The sequence below is a fragment of the Eptatretus burgeri genome, chromosome 2 (assembly GCF_056783735.1).
Source record: "Eptatretus burgeri isolate ZD-2024b chromosome 2, Ebu_testis_v1, whole genome shotgun sequence".
Taxonomy (NCBI): Eukaryota; Metazoa; Chordata; class Myxini; order Myxiniformes; family Myxinidae; genus Eptatretus; species Eptatretus burgeri.
Genome location: NC_140962.1, coordinates 37,572,870 through 37,596,210, shown reverse-complemented (window position 1 = coordinate 37,596,210; position 23,341 = coordinate 37,572,870). Strand labels below are relative to the sequence as shown.

Below are 23,341 nucleotides of genomic sequence, written 5' to 3'. Positions count from 1 at the left end.
GAAGATTTTTGAAGTATATTGGTCAGAAGATTTGGTTTTTCTGTCTGTCTGTGTCACCTCCTGTTCACAATTTTCAACCGATCTTCACGAAACCCAACCACAAAAAGCCACCCTAACCACTAATCCAACACCAGACTTCAGTCTCGTGGTATAAACCACCGATTTCAGAGATCCTCAAGTAAAAACAGTCAAGCGGCGTTAGATCTGGACTCCATGGAGGCATTCTATCATTCCGTGACATCTTATCCACCTCAAAGGCATGCAGTAGTTGCCAAAAAAAAAGAAGTTTTAAACCCCAAAACCTGTGACTTAGGAGTACGTTGGTTCTGAATTCGTCCTGATCGGGTATGCTCAGAGAGGAGATCAATCAATTTTTTTTTTTACTCCATCTGCCTCTCTGGGAGTTAACTAAAATTGAAAGTAATTCCAAACAAGAAACTCACTGTTTTGAGTGATGTCATAAAGGACACAAAGGACAGGAACGAAGAACTAATGTCACGTGCTAAATAAGGTGGTGTGGAAGGCACTGCATCAACGGTGATAAACTTCCAAAAAGTTTTTTCCACAACCTTCAAAATATTTATTTTATGTCAATTGAATTATTTACTTGAACATTCTAGAAAACAAATCGCCTTTCTGGCCCTTTCAAAACACCAGTTCAGCAGGACTTGGCCAAAATATTACAGTATTTTACGTCATCACAACCTTTTAAATTTGTTCATTGCAGACCCCAGGCATGTCCTTTTTTCTCAAGGCTGTGTGGGGTAAAGTGTTCCATGAACTCACTCGTTTCTATTGCTGTTCGCCAAGCAGCTCGCTTGATTCAAAGCACTCAAGGTAGCACTGAAACGGAACGGAGCTTTACAACATGGCTGTCTCCAATGTAAACCGTGCCATTGTGGCAGTCGAACAAATGCTGTCCGGCCATCGTTTTCAGTTTTACTCGATCCTGTTGGGACAAAAAGTTCCCCAAACAAATTTCTCGTGTTAAGCAGTGCCACAGAGACCATGAAGAAGAGAAGAAAGAAATGTAGAATCAGGAAGAGAAATCCCGCCTCTCTGCCAAACTTATCTATGGACCTACCACTGTGCATTTTGGGGATGGGGGGGGGAGGTAATTTGCATGTTTGTAGATCTTTAATAATTAGGATGAAAAGTACAAGTGACAACAAAAAGTATGAACGATGAACTGCACGTTTCAATAAATAATGAGTAGGGGTATGCTTCTGACCATTTCATTTATCTCCACCACCAAAGGTGAAGGAGGTTATGTTTTCACCAGTCTGCCTGTGTGCAGGATATTTCAAAGTTGTGGACAGATTCGGATGAAATTTGGTGGGCAGGTTCGTTGTGTGACAAGGACCAACTGATTCGATTTTGGTGAAGATCTGGATCCGGATCAGACTACGAGAAGTTTGAAATCGATTCTTCACCATTGAGAGATATGGCTGAAAACGATACATTTATAGGGCCTGATATATTCTATTGGATCAGGTATTGCACGGTGGAAGTATGCGCTCTACCGAGTGCCCTTCTAATTGTAGTATAGTTTTGATTCCAAGTACAGTGGCCATTTCTGAACATACAGAGGTAGCTCTCTTTATGAAGCGCGCTCAGCAGATTAGTGTCGCAGAAGCTTTTTCCCAAAAGTAGAAAGCCCACAACCCTAACTGCTGTTGAAAATAAACACTTGGTGGCAACAACAGTCTACTGCAGATAGTGATATGGGGCTTCAGCTTGAACTTGAAGGTAAGCAGGCTACAGAATAGGCCTTCAACAATGGTCCCTTTGGGAGGGGGTGTTTCTGGTATAGAGTTTCAAGAAATAAATCAGTTGCAAGGTTCGGGAGGGGGACACGACACAAATTCTCCATGTAAATGTGTATCATGTATCGCTGCTCCCAGTGGGTGTGTGTATTACAAGTCCAAAGTTTACAGTATTACAATAGTATCTCTGCTTGAAACACTTATAGAATCAAAAACTACTTGGTTGATTTACACACAGTGGCCTGCAAAAGTATTCATCCCTCCAAAAGTTTTCACATTTTGATACCTTCTGAGCTTATTACCTCTACCATTGAAGAAGAAGGAGGTTATTTTTCACCCCTTTCTGTCTGTTGAAATCGGATCCACATGAAATTTTGTGGACACATTCGGTGTGTGACAAGGACGAACTGATTAGATTTTGGTGAAGATCCGGATCCGGATCAGACTACTAGAATTTTTTAAGTGATTCTTCACCACTGAGCGATCGGGCCAAAAATGATATATATATATATATCATGATATCTCAAAAAGTTGCGGAAGGATTCGTACGAAACTTGGTGGACATGTTGGTTGTGTTGCAAAGACGAATGGATTCGATTTTGATGACGATCCAAATATTTTAGTGATTCTTCACCATTGCGAGATAGGGCCAAAAACGATATTTCAAAAATGTATTGGGCCCATATTCTCATGGATCAGGCATTATGTGGCGGAGGTATGCGCTCTATCGAGTGCCCTTCTAGTTTCATGATTCTTTCAAATGAAACTTAATACATAGTCTTCACAGTTTTGTCAGTCAATTCAGTCTTTGGAACTGCTACTGGTAACATGATATTCATGTCTCTGTTGGCTGTGAGTCAGAGGTCAAAAGAGGTCTGGGTCGGGCCTGGGGAGTCATGGATTCACTTGATAATGGGGTGTAGCGCTGCCGGTACCTGTGCGGGAGGACGAAAGTCCGAGTGTTCAGGTCCTTGGTGCTTCCAGTCTTGCTCTATGAATGCGAGACTTGGACTCTGACCAAGGATGTGAGACGGAGACTTAATTCCTTTGGTACCAGGTCTCTTTGGAGAATCCTTGGCTATCGTTGGTCGGACTTTGTGTCCAACAAGTGGTTGCTGAGAGAGACTCAAATGAGATTTGTTACCTGCATAGTCCGTGAGCGTCAGCTGCGGCTGTATGGACATGTGGCTCGTTTTTCCTGACGCTGATCCTGCTCACCAGATTCTCTCAGCGAGGAGGTCTCCTGAGTGGAGGATGCCAATGGGCAGACGACGTGCCTCGTGGTTGATCGGCATCTCAAGGAGATGGAGATGGGCCAGGCATCTGCCTGGGTGATGGCCAGACGGAGGCCCCTGGAGTACCGGTGGAAAGAGGACGCAGCGACGTGCTGCTCTGGCGGATGCTCACATACCTGACCTGACCAGTAATATGTAACCCAGTGCTACCTGCCACATGATTGGGTTGTCGGCAACAAGACAGACACCCCTCACTGGCTTGCCTAATGGGAAGGGTGACTGACACCCTGCCAAGATGAAAAACACCCCCTGACAAAGGGTAGATGAGTTATCTTCGGGAGCCAAATGGCCATCCAGTATGGGGTTTAAACAGCTGGTGTCTCCTTAAACATCCAATACGAGAAACATGCAATGGGGGTAGGAAAATTTATTTTTTCCACCTGGCCTAGTTTCCCCCTCCTGCACAATGGTCCTGTGAAGAGGTTTCCTTGTTTCAGAACTAGGTGAAGGTTTTGCCAATTTTCCCTCTTCCTCTTTTTCTTTGTAGCCCTTTACAAATAGCGGCGTTCAGCCTTGTTGAGAGTGAATGTCAATTAAAAAAAATAAAAATAAAAATTCACAAACTACTCAAAAGTGAAAAAGCTAAAAAATGCTGATAAAATGCGAACAAGTTAGATAAAAGGCCCAGTCACACCTTGACGTTTTAGCCAGCGATGGCAACGTATTAAAATGTATGTAAAACGCTGGCTTACGTTGAACTTCTGATGTTTTTTTTAAAAGATTCGGACGTATTCATAGCGACTTGGTCTAATGTATAACGCATTAATAACGGACACAGAACGTTTCGTTGTGTTATAGATAACTTATACCAACGAATGCTGAACCTGTTGTCGGCCTACACAACCGATGCCCAACGATAGTCTAACTTAGGCATAGCGCGTTGCACGCATCGCCGACGATGTCGTGACGTAGCCTATTAAAAGGCTGACGCACAACGATTCGAATCATAACTGCCGTAGAAATGGAAGTGTCAACATCGCAGTCACACCTTGGCGATCTTGCCAGCGTATGCCGACCTAAGAAAAATGTGTCTAAAACGTTGGGGCACGTCAAATATGGTATGAGTAAGTTTGGTATACGTGAGTAGAACGCTAAAGTACGCTATCATACGTCGTAGTAAGTAGAGTACGTCAAGAAATTTTAAACATGTTCAAAATTTTACGACGTACTTGGCTTACGACACACGTTCCGCATGCGATGGGGATAAGTTGTACACACGATATGCGGACGCTTACACACGTCCACAAAGGCTACTTATAAGCTACTCATAAGTCGAAACACGTCGCGGTAATGTCTTTTTTACGCGAAACTTATTTCTAACTTATGTTTGACGTGCTTTGAACCAATTCTTTACGTAGTCTCAACACACATCGACGTATGTAGACGTATTCCAATGACGTCTTCCGGTCGACAAAAAAAATAAATGAACGTGTTTCTAACTTACAACTGCCATATAAAGATGTGTTCCCAGCGATTTTGGGAATTGGTATATAAAAATGCTGCTCATAAAAGGGGAACCCAACAGTGTTCGAGTCCTTTTTGAGTCGATGTCCATATCAGCAGTAACAGTATCAGTATCAGTATTAGTATTAGTAGTAGTTTGTTCATGTTGGCAGTAGTAGGTGAGTGTGAGGGGGAGGTTGTGGGTTATGATGGATCCTCCTTGCGTCCGTGTGTCCACGGGTAGGAGACATCTTTGCACCATTGTTCGAAGTTCTTCGCGGCTAATTTTTTATGGGGCTTTTCAACAATGAGCTATGGCTTGTTTTTACGATTTAGGTCTATTCATAACGGGTTGGACAAATGCACAATGAACTAATAATGTGCATAGAGCGCTTCGATAACTTATAGATACGATATACCAACGAATAATTATCGTGTAGCCGGCGTTCATAAACTATGCCCAACGATAGCCTAACTTATCCATATCGTGCGGCAGTTTATCTTTGCCGGTGACGTGGGGTTTGCTATTCATAGGCTGCCACTCAACGATTTGAATGGCTGCATCTCCACTATTGAAAGTAGACGCTTGCGCTCAACAATTGGATTTTTTTTTTACACTCAACGACTTTTAAACGGTACCACTCAGCTATTTTCATTGTTTACAATGAACGATTTAAATTGCTGTCACTCGCCTTTGTTTTTTGACGCTGGGGTTTGGAAATTTGAAGCGTTTCTTCTGAACGTGTTAAAACGCTCAAACTCGACTATTTTAAATAGACGCTGCCGATGGACAATTGGAATCATAGCCAAGCTAGACATCGAAGTGTGAACATCCTCGTCATGCCGAAGAAAAGTTTGAAGAATGCTGCAAATAAGTGTCCTGGCCGTGGCCGTGGACGCTGACGCAAGGACGATCCATTATACCGACGTCTTTCAGCCTATGAGTAACTTAAAAGTAACGTCTGTCGACGTGTGGCAACGATCGCGCAACGTGCCAACAACACGTTAATCATAGGTTAGAAATAAGTTTCGGGTACGCTAAACATTACCTCGGCGTGTCTCAACTTATGATTAACTTACAAGTAGCATGTGTTGATGTCTGTCAACGATCGCAGACCGTGCATACAACTTGTGGCCAGCGTAGCGGAACGTACGAGTCATACGCCGGCATACGTCGTGAAATTTCAAGCATGAAAAAATTTGAGGAAACCGAAAAGTACAACGTTTAAAGCCAACGTACAACGACGTATGGCAGTGTTTTTCAGCGTGCTCTCAATGTTATCAAAACTTACCCATAACGTATTCAATGTGTGCCAGCGTTTTAGAAAAAATTTTTCAAAAATCGGCATACATTGCCTAAAACGTCAAGGTGTGACTGGGCCTTAAGAGAAAAATCAGATGATTCCAAGTTCCATAAGTATTCAAACCCTTTGCCTAAATCACTGCAGGAGTAAATTATTTGTTTGAAAGGTTACAAAATAATTAATAGGTTTCACCTGTCTTATCAGCGATTTAATTTCAAACCCAGGCGAGACAGCTTTGAGATGAGTGTGCGTACCTCGAGGCCACACTGTAATCCTATCGTGTGCCATTGCCTCTGAAATGCTAGATTTGATTGATTTCAAATCCTTTTTGGTCTGTAATCAGCTCAACCACTTATCCAAGGAGTTTTAAGGTGAAACCCACTTGGTCAACCAACAAAGCAAACATGAAGATCAAGGAGGTTTCAAAAAAAGTTAGACAAAGTAGTGGAGAAGCACAGTTCAGGAGAGGGTGAGAAGGAGATTTCAAAGTCACTCGTTATTTCTGAGTTCGGAGAAATCCATCATTAAGAAGGGGAAGACTTATCATACCACCCAGACTCAACCCAGATAAGGTCACCCATCCAAACTCAGCAACCGGGCAAGCAGGAAACTGGTTTGGGATATCACTGTCAATCCAATAATGACTGAAAGATCTGCAAGGCTCGATGTCCAAGATGGGGGTCAGGGTTCATCAATCAACAATATCCCGTTCCCATCACAAAGCTGGCCTCTTTGAGCAGGTGGCAAGAAAGGAGCCATTACTGAAAAAGACATCTGAAAGCTCGTATGGAGTTTGTGAAAAAGCATCTTAATGATACTGCAGCATGTGGAGAAAAGATTTGTGGTCAGATGAGACAATAATTGAGCATTACATCTGGCACAAGCCCAACAATGCACATCACCCAATTAACATCATCCCCATTGTCAAGCCTGGTTGTGGCAGCATCATGTTATGGGGCAGATTTTCATCAGCAGGGACTGGCAAGCTTGTTAGGATAGAAGGGACAATGGACGGTGCAAAGTACAAGAGAATCCTTGAAAACCTGCTCGAGTCGGCCATGAATCTGAAACTGGGTTAGAGATTTACTCTACAACAGGACAATGATCTGACGCACAAAGCTCAAGTCACACTGGAGTGGCTGAATAAGAAGAAAATAAACGTTCTTGAGTAGCCCAAAGTCCTGTCTTGAACCCAATTGAACATTTATGGCGAGACTTGAAGATTACAGTCCATCGACGATCCCCATCAAACTTGGCAGAACTTGAGCAATTTCCACGTGAAGAATGGGCAAAAATTTCACCACCTCACTGTACAAAGCTGGTAGAGATCGACCCCAAAAAGACTCGTAGCAGTCATTGCTGCACAAGATTCTTCCACCAAGTAGTTACCTGAGGGGCTGAATACTTTTGCAACCAGTGAATTTTGATTTGGACACGTTTTTTGCAGGTATTCCTGACATGTAACCTCCTTCAGCTACAACAGTGTTTAGTTTGATCTCTTCAGTTATTAACAAAAAAGGTTCATTTGGAAAAATCATTTCTTCATAATTCTTCTCATTGTGGCGTTATTGGGAGAAGGTGAATACTTTTGCAGGCCACTGTATGGACTCTTATTTTATGCACTGCTAACCCACTGGACGAAATAAGTTGAAAATAGTGATTGTACTCTGGGTGAAAATGGAAATGTTAAACCCAGTTCGGATGGCCACCTCCAACTTAGATTTTTACTTTCATGTTAAATTGGGGAATTACCATCAGTGGGTGAATTTCATACCTGCAAATGCACTTCTGCACTGCCAGAGAGAATAACTTGAAAATTGGATGTTATCCCAAAAAGGATTTGAAATTAATCAAATGTGGCATTTCAGAGGCAATGGCACACGATATGATTACAGTGTGGCCTCGAGGTATGCACACTCATCTCAAAGCCGTCTCGCCTGGATTTGAATCCCGACTCAGATATAATCTGTCATCCTGGTGTTCACAGGAAGGGTAAAGCATGGTTTTGGCTTCACAGTTAAGGTGGCTGGCTTAAGATCCTCGGGTCTCGAGTTCAAGCTCATCAGACCGTTGAACGTACAGTGCACCAGGTGGGTCGACCAAGCCAGTCATCCTTCCGAGGTCGGCAAAGTGAGTACCAGCATGCTTAGCACGATACTTCAGTTAACATACTGACTGCAAACAAAGGGCAATGTGACTGTTATTACGGATCGAGAGGAATACAATTTCAAGATTCAAAATCTTCACAGCGATACCGAGAAGAAGCGCTCCCGAGATCCAACACCAGCAATGCAGAGGATAACTTATGGTAAGCTTCTTTCGAGCAAGCCTTCTCTCAAAGTCATTATATTTTAAATTTCACACATCATCTTCAGCATGTCCACTTTTATTTGGACAACCTAAGATTCATTTTCCAGATGTTCCACTTCGGCCCATCGTTTCAACACGGGGCTCACAAACTTGTAATCTAGCAAAGCACGTAGCTATGATCCTTCAACCACTTGCTGGAAAAACCCAACACTACGTGGAAAAACTCGAACATTTTATTCAACACATTCAGCACTTTGACATTCTCATTAGTTTTGACGTCGAATCATTTTTTTTTTTTTAACCAATATCCTTGTTCCAGAGGCCTGCTCTATCATCAAACATCGTCTACAAGAAGACTCCACCCTGAAGGTATGTACCGTTTATCACCAGAACAAATTCACAAACTCCTTCTTTTGTGTCTCAAATGGCGAGATTCATTCGACCAACAAAAGGAAGGCGCTGCTATGGGTTCTCCATCTCACCCATCGTAGCAAACGTCTTCATGGAAAAATTTGAATGCTCAGCCCTCCTCTCGGCACCATTTCAACTTAAGCTCTGGCTACGTTATGTCGATGACATGTTTGTTAAGGTGCTGAAGAAACGTATCGAGATCTATTTTGTCCTGTTGCCATATAACAATCAGTACTGCAACATCAAGTTCAACATGGAAGTCCAGCAACAACAGTCAATTTCTTTCCTTGACATCCTTATTTCCAATAATGGCAAACCCTCTCACAAAGTATGCAGGAAACCAACTCATGCGGATCACGACATCAACTACTGCTCTTTTCATTATCCCTCAACCTTCAAATCTGTGAGCAGCACTCTTGTTCGTCGTGCCTACACCATAAGCGACAAATATAACCTGCATCGCGAACTATGCCACGTCACGAATGTCCTTAAATTCAACGGTTATCCTGCTCACAAGATCACTAAACCCCGAAGAACTCGTGATCCAACACCGGAAGCGAGAGCACATGTTAAGGCCCGGTCACCCCTTGACGTTTTAGCCAACGTATGCCGATTTTTGAATTTTTTTTCTAAAACGCTGGCACACGTTGAATACGTTATGGGTAAGTTTTGATAACATTGAGAGCACGCTGAAAAACACTGCCATACGTCGTTGTACGCTGGCTTTAAACGTTGTACTTTTTGGTTGTCCTCAAATTTTTTCATGCTTGAAATTTCACGACGTATGCCGGCGTATGACTCACAAGTTCCGCTACGCTGGCCACAAGTTGTATGCACGGTCTGCGATCGTTGACAGACGTCAACACATGCTACTTGTAAGTTAATCATAAGTTGAGACACGCCGAGGTAATGTTTAGCGTACCCGAAACCTATTTCTAACCTATGATTAACGTGTTGTTGGCACGTTACGCGATCGTTGCCACACGTCGACAGACGTTACTTTTAAGTTACTCATAGGCTGAAAGACGTCGGTATAATGGATCGTCCTTGCGTCAGCGTCCACGGCCACGGCCAGGACACTTATTTGCAGCATTCTTCAAACTTTTCTTCGGCATGACGAGGATGTTCACACTTCGATGTCTAGCTTGGCTATGATTCCAATTGTCCATCGGCAGCGTCTATTTAAAATAGTCGAGTTTGAGCGTTTTAACACGTTCAGAAGAAACGCTTCAAATTTCCAAACCCCAGCGTAAAAAAAACAAAGGCGAGTGACAGCAATTTAAATCGTTCATTGTAAACAATTAAAATAGTTGAGTGGTACCGTTTAAAAGTCGTTGAGTGTAAAAAAAAAATCGAATTGTTGAGCGCAAGCGTCTACTTTCAATAGTGGGGTTTGAGCGATTTAGCACGTTCAATAGAAACGATTAAAATTTCCGAGCGCCAGCGTCAAAAAACAAAGGCGAGTCACAGCAATTTAAATCATTCATTGTAAACAATGAAAATAGCTGAGTGGTACCGTTTAAAAGTCGTTGAGTGTAAAAAAAATCCAATTGTTGAGCGCAAGCGTCTACTTTCAATAGTGGGGATGCAGCCATTTAAATCGTTGAGTGGCAGCCTATGAATAGCAAACCCCACGTCACCGGCAAAGATAAACTGCCGCATGGATAAGTTAGGCTATCGTTAGGCATAGTTTGTGAACGCCGGCTTCACGATAATTATTCGTTGGTATAATCGTATCTATAAGTAATCAAAGCGCTCTATGCACATTATTAGTTCATTGTGCATTTGTCCAACCCGTTATGTATAGACCTAAATCGTAAAAACAAGCCATAGCTCATTGTTGAAAAAGCCCCATAAAAAATTAGCCACGAAGAACTTCGAACAATGGTGAAAAGATGTCTCCTACCCATGGACACGCGGACGCAAGGACGATCCATCATAACCCACACCCTCCCCCTCACACTCACCTACTACTGCCAACATGAACAAACTAGTACTAATACTGATACTGATACTGATACTGCTGACATAGACATCGACTCAAAAAGGACTCGAAAACACTGTTGGGTTCCCCTTTTATGAGCAGCATTTTTATATACCAATTCCCAAAACCGCTGGGAACACGTCTTTATATGGCAGTTGTAAGCTAGAAACACGTTCATTTATTTTTTTTTTGTCGACCGGAAGACGTCATTGGAATACGTCTACATACGTCGATGTGTGTTGGGACTACGTAAAGAATTGGTTCAAAGCACGTCAAACATAAGTTAGAAATAAGTTTCGCGTAAAAAAGACATTACCGCGACGTGTTTCGACTTATGAGTAGCTTATAAGTAGCCTTTGTGGACGTGTGTACAACTTATCCCCATCGCATGCGGAACGTGTGTCATACGCAAAGTACGTCCAAAAATTTTGAACATGTTTAAAATTTCTTGACGTACTCTACTTACTACGACGTATGATAGCGTACTTTAGCGTTCTACTCACGTATACCAAACTTACTCATACCGTATTTGACGTGCCCCAACGTTTTAGACACATTTTTCTTAGGTCGGCAGACGCTGGCAAGATCGCCAAGGTGTGACCGCGATGTTGTCACTTCCATTTCTACGGCAGTTATGATTCGAATTGTTGTGCGTCAGCCTTTTAATAGGCTACGTCACGACATCGTCGGCGATGCGTGCAACGCGCTATGCCTAAGTTAGACTATCGTTGGGCATCGGCTGTGTAGGCCGACAACAGGTTCAGCATTCGTTGGTATAAGTTATCTATAACACAACGAAACGTTCTGTGTCCGTTATTAATGCGTTATACATAAGACCAAGTCGCTATGAATACGTCCGAGTCTTGAAAAAAAAACATCAAAAGTTCAACGTAAGCCAGCGTTTTACATACATTTTAATACGTTGCCATCGCTGGCTAAAACGTCAAGGTGTGACCGGGCCTTTACTCTTCCCTTCATTGGACGTACATCACACCGTATACAACAAATTCTCAAAACTGCTAATATAACAGTACGCCATCGGTCGACACATAAGCTTGAATCTATTCTTCACACCCATCAGGACAGAAGGGTTTCCCGACCACCATCCAGATGTTTACCGCATCCCGTGTGAATGGGGTAAAGTTTACATTGGTGAAACTGGCAGGACGTTCACCACGAGAATGAAAGAACATCAGGCACATAATAGAAGAGGGGAAGGGGGAAAATAATCAGCAATTGTCAATCAAGCACAGACCAATAATCATCGCATATTATGGTCAGGTGGCAGACTTATCACATCCATCAGTCACTGGCACACGAGGAGAATTAGAGAAGCTCTGAAGATACATTTCCATCACACGGTCCCTCAAGAAAACAGGATACCCATTAACAATATCTGGCTCTCCGTTATTAACAAATCGACACCTATCACTACAGCTTGCGATACACTGAGGGCATTGGACTATGAGGAGCAAAATGTACCGACCAATCGGTAACTTGCATTCAACAACCGATCAGCACCTCACAATAATTAGCCAATAAGCACCTCACAACAATCAGCCAATGGGGGTGAGGAGTTGGAATAAAAGCTGTATTCATTCGTTCCAGTTACTTCCTCCTCTCGATGGGCAGAGCACGCTGCCCGAAATGTTGAAGACTACTTTTTTTTTTTGAAACTTTGGAGTTATTTTCTTTGTTTAAAGTATAAAGAATGTAAATAGCTCATTTACGAGCTGATACATGGTGCAAACCCAAAACCTTTTAATTTATTATAACAGAAGTTACTTGGATCATAAAAATAAACAACTTCAATGTGAACATGTCTTTGCTGGACGGACCACCAGAACCAAGCTGGTCATTATGGAACATCTTCTCCCCCCCCGAAAATATCAGTTTTCACAGTAAAAATATTAACATTTCAACAAATGTATTTACAGTATTTTTCCAGCTTTTATCAGGTTTTCATTATTTTCTAAATTGCTGAATTTGGATGTCAAGTTGTAAAGAAAAATAAAAAAAATAAAAAATAAAGGAAGTGCAGTTTTCTGTTGAATAGAATGTGCTTTGCTGTTGTGCATGACTAATAAAAACATGAAATTGAGAAAAATAAACTTCTTCAAGAAACCAAGTGACCTCAGACCTCAACACCACAAGTGGTGGTGTAAAACATGTCCGGGATGTTTCTGTGACTGCATTGGAATGTTGCGATTGTGTAGATACTGTATATATTTTTTTAACTCAAGAAATTAATTTAACAGCATAAACGATTCCAACAATGACTCGTACTTGATCGAGTCAAATGATTTACATTTAATGTCCATGTACTACAACTTTCCGAATTTACGCCCAGACATATTGCGACAGCTGTTGCATTGGCCAATTGGCACAGACGCTCCGAGCCGGATCGAGAGCCGAATCGGCACCTTCACCGAGCTCAATTTGGGTTGCACAAGGTCGATCGAGTGACACGACGGATTCCTCCACCTCACCGAACTACTCCAAATGGTGACTGGAGCGGTTTGTCACACTCAATGGGAAAAAGGGTTTAAACTTGGATGCTAAACGTCCCGCCAAATCTGTCCTTTATAGGACATATAAAACTGAACTGGGTCTCCTTTGAATTTCTCGAGTAAGCACGATCATAAAACCATTCAATCATGTGTGTAGTTAATTCCAGGGGAAGGGAAAACAGGGAACACAAATCATTTTACACACACACTATTTACAATGTGGAAATACAGCCACAGGTTTTGTACGAGCAGGAAGTCCTCAACAAAATAAGCCTTAAGGGGCCCACAAACACAACACAGCAGAAAGGCCAGAAGTGACAGAACTGAAAATAGCAGTTATGGCCCACACACCACCTGGGCACTCCGCTGGACTCTGACTGGACTGAGCCTCAAGTCGTTATGTGCACAGGCTTTTATCGGCACACACGGCGCCCCACCCCGTGATGTCGCACCGCTCTGTCTGGCATGCACTGATTGGCGGTTCAGTCAAAAATCAAGGGGAAACCCCTCCACTGAGCCTCTGGATTTGACTTGAATGTTCCATGCTTATCACCTTCATGCCTAAATTGGCACCTCCTTGGTATCGTGAGGCCGAATTCCCCTTTCAAAGCACATACAAGACAGAATACAAAGGAAAACATGACAAAGGAAAGGGTTTTAAGGGAAAATAAGTTTTAGACACAAACATTGAGGAGGGAAGATGACAGCTTTCTATACAAATGGATGCATAAATCCTTTAAACAATTAAATTACCCCACATCTATGCCAACACATGCACTAATATAAGGAAAGAACTATTTCTGAGCTATACAATCTTAACCCCGAGAATCCATTTCCATAACAATATCAAAGGTTTGAAAATGTATTTTGTTGCTTAAATTGGCTGAAAATGCACGAGAGAAAGTTTGGATAGATTGTTTTGGGGGGGGGGGGTCGGCAGCCCCCATAACCCTGGCCTTTGAGGTTTTCATGCACCTACTTTTTATTCAGTGTACAGGAATTTGAGAATGTGGAGAGTTCTGAAAACCTAGAGCAAATGATCATCATTTTGGTTATAAAATTAACAAAGCAGCATTTACATACCAGCAGTTTTCACTCCCAATAAAATGTTGCCTTTAATATGCAGTTTAAGATTAAAAATACAATAAATGAGCTGACCAGGAATGGAGATTTCATTCTTTAAAAAAAATAATAACAATAATAATAATAATAATAATAATAATACAGGTACATGCTCATGGTAAAGCAGAATAACAGAGGGCAAAGGGTCAACAGACAAAATGTGGCAAGTGGCAAATGGCAAACGGTAAAACCAGAACATATGGTTGCATCATAACACGAGATGAAGAATTGCATGGGCAGAGACTGGGTGTTTGCAAAATCTGCGAGAGCTACAAATGGCTCTCCTGAGTTTAGTTTTTTTTTCACGAGAGTGATTGCATTTGCTCAAGTAAACTGGAAGGTGCTTACATATAGTCCATGAGCTGAGATGGAAATTGGTACCATCTTGAGGGACCAGAAAAATGTGATATGACGAATTGAAGACACAAATGTCGATAACAAAACAGCATGATGGACCTTTCAGTAGAATAGCTCAAGTTAATTATCTCCAATTTTCTGTTTGAGACCGTTAATCGCTCGGACGGTGCTTTTGCGGGCAAGATTTAAGGGTGTGTGGTCTGTTTGTGCCACGTATCCTTATTCTTCCACATCATTTCGCGTATTCCCACATACCATTGGAAAGCGGACTTAATTTCCTATCCATTGGTATACAATATGTGACTATAGGTTAAATGATAAGCATTTTATATGCTATAACATGCTTTGCGAAATAATCGCGCAAGGCAAATTTGAGAGCAAAAACGGTCATGAAAAGTGTACTTGTTCATAAATAATAACATTCTAGGACATGGATATAGCCAATGTTATTTCTTCTATATAGAGTGATATCTTAATATTATATCATGACGTCTGGCAGCTTTCTGTGATAATTATTGGACAAGTTATAGCGTTTTTCATGTTAAAACCCCTTGCGTAAAGAGCGCTTTTGTGCATCGACTCTTAGGCCATAATACCTGGCCTTTATCCGAGCATCGAGGGAAGGAAACTGGGTTCTACATTTGGTTGATATCCGAAGTATCATTCCTTGGTGCTTTGCATACGACAGGCTGAACTACGCCAAAGTATCTACCAGTCTATCACTGCCAAATGACCAGGCTCTCCGAGACGCACCCAGAAGTTCATCAGCACGTGCTAGAAGGAGGTTTCTCAGTACAATTAGGTGCAACCAATACATTTGTTGGACTTCCTGTTTACCAAACCATTGAAGAAACAGTCAACAAGGACACACAGACAGCCGGAGGCACAAAGGGATTCAGCTTGAAGCCTGCTGCTGTTAGCAGGTACTATGTCACAGCAGAATATAGAAGTACCTGTCTTAAACAAATGAGGCTGATGATAGATGATAGCTGCAGCAAAAGAATGGTTCACACAGATTTGTCAGCTTCAAGAATGCGCAAGGATGAGACTGATGTTGACAGTTAGGTTTATCTGATGGAAGACACCTGGACAAACCCATTCAGTCAAAATCCTTCACAGCTGATAAGCATCTCAACTGGTGTGAGTGTGTCCCCAGAAGTTGCCAATGATATTTTGACTGCTCACAAGAAAGGGGATGCAGCATATTATACAGATCATCAAATACAGCGAATTGAAGGACGAGAAAAACCATTCTTTGACAGATTGCCAAAGATGCAGTTGAAAACATTTGATAATGCCCACAAAAGGATCAGCAGAAAACTACCTAACAAGGAGCAAGTCCTCAAAAGTGCCAATAAACTGTTTGGACAGATGATACTCGCAGCTTCCAGCAGAAAGTTGAACATGAATGATGTACTGAAACACCCCCTAGGCCCCCTTCCTTCATCCTTGGCCAACTGTGATGGTACTATGAAGAAAACCAACAAAGCAGCCCTTGCCAGAAAGCTTGAAAGTAAGGTCTCTGCTGCGGAAAACGTCCAACACCCCTAAGCGTGTATCATTGATGGCATGAGTATTGTACAGAAGCTGAAAGGGGAGAATCTCACTTTTGATGAAGTGGCTGATATGCTTCTTTCAGCTGTGCTGAATACATCAGCAAGTAGCAACAGGGTTGATGTAGTATTCGACGTCCACAAATAGATATCTATAAAAGATGCAGAAAGGGCCCTGAGGTCGACTGATGGAGGTATCCGCTTCACAAACATAGCACCCGGTCACCGAATACACCAGTGGAGGCCATTTTCTGTCTTGTGACATCAGCAAGACGAAGCTGATCAAATTCGTCACAGAGCAATGGGGAACAGAGCCCGACAGAATAAGACTTAAAGACAAGGTCCTTTATGTCACATGTGAGGATATCTGTACCAAGATCACCCGTGAGGCTGAAGTTGAAGTTGACGAGCTCCGTTCATTTAACAAGGAAGCAGACACACGCTTGCTACTACACTGTAAGCCTGCATCGTCAAGTTTCCATTCTGTGATAGTAGCTTCAGAAGACACAGACGTCATGATGCTATGTCTGGCTTTTCATGATGACATAGACTGTAATCTGTTCATCCGATGTGGATCATCAACCCACACCAGACTTGTTGACATAACAAAAGTTGCTAGTGCTCGTGGCAGAAACATCTGTAAAGCTCTATTGGGATTGCATTCCTACACAGGCTGCGACACAGGAAGCGCTTTCAGTGACCGTGGAAAAGTGACAGGACTCCAACTCATCAACAATCCAAGGTTTCAGACAGCTTTCAGTGACTTAGGGAAATACTGGACACTACAGGATGATCTCTTCCATATGCTTGAGGAATTCAATTGCAAGCTGTACATGTCTCAAACTGAAATCACAGAAGTTAACGAGATGCGGTTTCAGTTGTTCCGTGCTAAGAATGGTGCTATCCAGTCAGGACAACTCACTCCTTGTCAGGATTGTTTGACGCTTCATGCTATCAGAGCATGCTACCAAGCAGCCATTTGGCACACACAGTCTTGAAGTAACTCCACGTGTACCCAGTCCACTTGACTGTAATGGTTGGGTATTGGATGACGATAGTAGACTTGCCATTGAGTGGATGTCTGGTGCCCCAGCTCCTGATGTTGTTCTGGAATTGTTATCCTGCAAGTGTAAACTGGAATGTGTAGGCTGCCATCATGCACATACATGGTCAATGGCCTAAGCTGCACAGCTGCTCGTGTTCTCCAGGAGTGTGCGAACATGAAGGTCCAAGATGAACAGTCGGACGGCAGCGTGGACAATGAGGGCGATGACGACAGTGACGTTGACTATTGATACTCCATAATGCATATCTCTCAATTTATTTGTCGTTGTCCGTTTCTGTTGAATGATTATGTCGAATGGTTATTTTCTTTATTCAACACTGTGGGATTAAAGATAACTCTGTGGCACATTCTGTTCAAAATTGTTCAAGAACTTCACAACATATACGTTTTCTTCTGCTATTGAATTGAACATGTAACATCTTTGAAACCATGCCAGATTAGTTAATAAAACTTGGTACCCTTTTAATTTTACAGTTTGGAAGTAAAATGCATGATTTATGATACGGATGTGATTTAAATTTCCTTTCAAATAAAAGTGTATTACATTTGAGTAATGACACCACCATATCATAAACGTGATAAAATTAGCGTATTTTGTGGATATACCCCTGATGTACATAAAGCTGTGAAAAATGCTTGAGCTACTCTACTCAGATATCCATCATGCAATTTTGTGTTCCAGATACATCAACCGAACAGAAAATCACAACAAACCTTGGTCCCTCAAGACGGTACAAATTGGCCAAAAATGGCCCTCAAGCTCATGGACTAATAGGCTATGTCACAGCTTCGCCATTGTACTTCAGCATGCGTTAAAGTGGTATGCAAATCGAAAGTTGTCACGAGATAAAAAGTTGATTGCCCATGCATGAATCGTGGAAGTGGAAAAGGGGTGGGGTGTTCCAATTTCAGTGGTGCTTTGAATGTCACCAAGATACATGATTTTAACAAGTTTTCCTAAACACAGGAATGCACCTGGTTCCATAAATACATCCCCAGGCGTGTGATCAATAATGGTCTCAACAACAAAAAAAAATGACAAGCATGATGGCGTGTGAGTGCGCTCCTTAAAAACGAGTCACCACAAGAGTGTGTATGTGGGAACAGGGTCTCAGAGAAATGGGAGATACCAGGTGGTGGCAACAGATTCAAAACGCTGGAGGAAGGAACTCAAGGCAATGCAATCAGCAAGACAGTTGCCAAGGTGACAGTGAAGGGAGGAAAAATTAATCAAGTTAAGTTCAGACATCGAGACGGTAAGGAGAAAAGGATTTCTGGTGGAACACGTTCAACCTGGAGGAAAAAATAAGTTGGAAAAGGGAGATGGAGTAGCAGGAGCAGCACCAGAATATAGCAGGTAAATAAAAACAAACAAAAGAAAAACAATGCCACAAACCTCTCATGAATAATTAATGAGAACGGCAATCAGTCGATCGCATACCTCCACCAGGCTGAACAGTTTACGTTTTGTATCCCACTGATAGACCGGATCTGGATCCAGACCTGAACCAAGATCGCATCGGCTTCTTCTTTTCACCTCACCAACTCAGCCACCGAGTTTTGTCACAACTTTTGAAATATCATGCTATATATAGTTTTTGGTCCCATCTCTCAAAGGTGAAGAATCACTTAAGAAAATTAAAAAAAAAAAACTTCTCATATCCAGATCTGGATCTTCTCCAAAATCGAACCAATTCTTCCTTGTCACACCCAACACCTCCACCAAGTTTCGTCTGAATCCGTCCATAACTTTTGAGATATCGCGTTATATATTGTTTTTGCCTGATCACTCAATTGAGAACGAAAATATATATATATATATATATATATATATATATATATATATATATATATATATATATATATATATATATATCATAATAATAAATAATAATAATAATAATCAGTGAAAACATTTTTGGATCCGGTTCCAAATTCAGATCTTCACCAAAGTTGAATCCATTCTTCCTCATCACACATCCAACCTGTCCACAAAGATTTGTCCCCAACTTTTTGAGATATCCTGCTCACAGACCAACAAACAGACAAATAGTTATTGTGCAGTAGGAAATAATTAACCCAATTCGGATCACTGATGCGAGCTTTGCGAGTTAAATCAAGCAGAAACTTACGAAAATGGTATAATCGATAAAAGTGTGCCAAGTTTCAGTAACATCTGCATTGAAATGCCTGATACCAAAGCGATGGCACAGAATATTGGGAAAAAAATAGTGCCTCCTCTTTAATGCCCAATTTCCCAGTTTTACCTTCTGACAACTTCCAACATATTTGCCCATAATTCAAGAACTAAACGTGCTGTCATACACTTTACATCAATTTCAAGCTTCTTTATTCCCTGCAGATTTCGGAAGTGCGTGTGTGTGCGTCATGACTTCCAGCTTATTTTTTCAGTGCATGTCCCATTTGGTAAGCATTATTTTATCAAGTCAGTGTTATCTCTGTGATGACTATTATGCAAGTCCAATCAAGTAAGGTTTAAAAATAATAATAATAATAATAATAATAATAATAATAACAATAACGTGCGGTCACCGACGGCGGCAATGTGCTTTGGTAGGTGCAATCTATCAGAGGGAGTGTTAAAATTGAAGAATGATTAAAATCAAGAAAAATAAGAGGGGATTACAGGGGAGAGGTAACTTTGAAAAAATGGTTTGCATGAGGTCGGAGCAAGAGCATCGTGATGCATGCGATGTATCAATCAAAATTTAAGGGAGGTGGGAGGTGGGGGGGAGACAATAAAATAAAAATCTGTTAATAGACAGAAGGATGAACCATGTGAAGATGCCACGATGATACAAACGAAAATCGGTGTCAGAGTAATCTTGCCGAAAGCCATGTCATCCTACTTTTTGCACACTTTGCCTTAATTGGACTCATCATTTCTATCATGAAAATGCAATTTTATTGACTCACTCATTTTCCTCTGCCCTAAATAAACCCGAAGCAAAGGCCATAAGAGTAAGCCTCAAGTCTGGTGAAAACTAAATAACGACGCTGAAAAATATCGTAACTTTATATGGTCGTACAAGGCAAAGACAAACACACAGAAGAATGTGAGTGAGAACAACCAATACGCAAAATTGTGACAATTAAATAGGCCCAGCACAATCATCAAATTGGAAAGCACTGGAGATGAACAAGTTAGTTTACAAGTACGTCATGTTTTACGCAAGGACGGTATTACGAGCCATGCCACAATCATGTCAGAATGTATTCTTCCAACAGCAAGAACTGCTAAACAATTTCAAAGAACAATTGGGTCAACAATGCAGGATAACTGCTCAAAACTGTCACAGCCATATGTCTGTCTACGTGTCTAAAGGGTTATAATGCACCGATAAAGACTGCAGTGCCTTTTTACTGGTTGGACGACGATAGAATGCTGTGCATGAAATTCCAGGCAACTCTCCGGTTCACATTTTCAGGGAAAAGGATAACTGTGCAATCAATAAGACTTTAAGCATTGGCTCAACAAGACAAATAACTTGCATTCATAAAGACCGAGAAATAATTTGTAGTACAATTCATGCAGATGGTGTTTTCGCAAATCCAATATTGTGACATCACCTTATACAGCAGTTCCATGATAAAGTGAGTAAGACTTGATGCTTTACTTAACTGGTGTGGGATTGATCTGTCACAGAAAATTTTTTCCTTTAAGGATGCATGTGCCCAAATAGTTTCAGATCCCGTGGTATCTGTGCATTCACAAAAAATGAATAAACAAATAAAAAAGGGTGTGCAACACCTCTTATAAAGATAAATCCTTCAAGCATGCCCATAGTGTGTGATAAAGTCCTTTTCCCACGACATCTATGAATCTTTAGGTGGTTCAATATTTCCGATTTCTTGATCGGAAGTGTGATTTTTCAAGTCCCTGTATTGCCAAGACTTGCGGGATAGCTCATAAATAACATGAGCCCCTTTGAATAGTCTATCCTGGATTCAAATCCCAACATGATTACCAACCATCATCCTGGTGCTTCACAGGCAGGACATTGTATCAATGCTTACAAGGTCCATCACAAGTGACCCACTGCTGGTGGTCATTAAAGATGACATGGTGTCCTTCACGAAAAATAGACGAGTATGCCAACACTTTAGCCAAATTCCAAATTCCTACCCTAATTTAAAGGGTGCACTGAATAAGCAGCACCCCCCCCCCCACCCCCGAGATATGTTGCAAGCAGCAAGTGTTGCATGTCCTGAAAAAGGAATCAGGTACATTGTTGCACATGGTGTAATTGCAGCCTTTGGACAAATAGCTAAACTTCCTGGGTGGCTTGAAGATGGGATTGACCAACTTGCCCAATTATGTTACTTGAAAGTTTTGTGGTACTGTTTGTTCTGGCAGACATGTTATGTGCCTCAAATGTAATTTGTGGAATGTGGATTTATTCACTTGAAATAATACAGTCGTGGACAAAAAAAATATTGGCACCCTTGCTCATTTTTCAAACAACTCACAATTTTCTCAAAAAATAAGTTGAAATTGACAAAAAGTATTTGGTCTCCACAATTCATTAATTCACTGTGAACATTACAGAACCTTTGTTTTAAATTCTGAACTTAATATATCCTGATAAATCAAAAAGTAAAAAGAAATGTCATTGATAAAATTGACACCCGAGACAATATTTCGTAGCACAGCCTTTGGACAAAATAACTGCAGTCAAGCACTTCCTGTAGCTATGAATGAGCTTCCTACACCTCTCTACTGGCAGTTTGACCCACTCTTCTTGTGCAAACTGCTCCAGTTCTCCAAGATTTGAAGGGTACCTTCTCCCAACTGCTGTTTCGGATCTCCCCACATGTGTTCAATGGGACTTAGATCTGTACTCATTGCTGGCCACTTCAGAACAGTCCAGCATTTTGTCTTGAACCATTCCTGGGTGCATTTTGAAGTGTGTTTGGGGCCATTGTCCTGCTGCAAGACCCATGACCTTCGACAGAAACCCAGCTTTCTGACAATGGGTAGAACATTGCGCTCCAAAATGCCTTAGTAATCTCGTGATTTCATGATGCCATGCACACATTCAAGGGACCCACCCAGTGCCAGAGGAAGTACAGCAACCCCAAAACATCACTGAACCTCCTCCATGTTTGACTGTGGGGAAGGTGTTCTTTTCTTTGGCTTCATTTTGTTTTTCTGTAAACAAAGATGATGTGCTTTACCAAAAAGCTCTAATTTGGTCTCATCTGTCCACAGGACATTCTCCCAGAAGAATTTTGGCTTGTTCAGGTGTGTTTTGGCAAGCTCCAATCAGGCTTTATGTCTCTGTCTCTCTCTCAGCAGTGGGGTCCTCCTGGGTCTCCTACCATAGAACCCCCTTTCATTGAGTTGGCGACGGATGGTGCGAGTTGAAACTGTCGTACCTTGTGTCTGAAGGTCAGCTTGAATCTGTTTGGTAGTTGATCAAGGTGCTTTCTCCACCATTCGAACAATCCTTCGCTGCAATTGATCTAGTTTTCTCTTGCGGCCATGTCCAGGAATGTTGGCGACAGTGCCATGGGCCTTAAACGTCCTCATAACATTGCGTACGGTGGACACAGGAACATCAAGGTCTCTGGAGATGAACTTGTAGCCTTGAGATTTTCCATGCTTGGCTGCAATCTTGTGTCTGATCTCCAGACAATTCTCTGGCTTTCTTTCTTTTCTCCCATGCTCATTGCGGTACAGACAGTGACACAAAACAGCAAAATGACTCCTTTTCCCTTTTCAAACTGGTTGAATGAGTGATTTTTATATTGCAAGCACCTGCAACTCACCACAGGTGAGTTAAATTCCAAAAGTAAAGGAGAACCACCTGCTTCTAAAAAGTTGCCAATAATATTTTCCAGGCCATTTTAGGATTTGTTTGTGGAATAAGGTAAGATTTAGTAATTTTTTCACCTTTTTTGTTTTGTTCCACTGCGAGCCAAAGAAATACATTTGTGGATATCAAAATATATTTTTATTTCAACAATTTTCTGGAAGAAATGGTGCATTATTTGAAAAAAAAAAAAGAGCAAGGGTGCCAATATTTTTGGCCACGACTATACGTATTCATCAATTTCAAAAAAGGTAATTGCTTGTCAAGTTCACACATGTATGCATGTACACTCACCGGGTAGGTCTTCAAGAGCTTTCTCGTAGTATCCACTCATTGCCTCTTCCATTGACATCTCTGCCTCAAAACCTGAGAATCGTCAAGAG

General features: G+C 41.6%; 1 protein-coding gene across 9 annotated transcripts in view; it reads right to left on the bottom strand.

The window, feature by feature from the left end:
• The window catches only part of LOC147031827 (uncharacterized), a 109,873-nt gene that overhangs the window by 57,853 nt on the left and 28,679 nt on the right, over window positions 1-23,341 (bottom strand). For all 9 annotated transcript variants that reach the window (XM_085868035.1, XM_085868076.1, XM_085868024.1 and 6 more), the window contains one exon: window positions 23,253-23,324. In XM_085868035.1, the coding sequence (XP_085724161.1) occupies window positions 23,253-23,324 (72 nt within the window). The remainder of the gene's footprint in view (window positions 1-23,252; window positions 23,325-23,341) is intronic.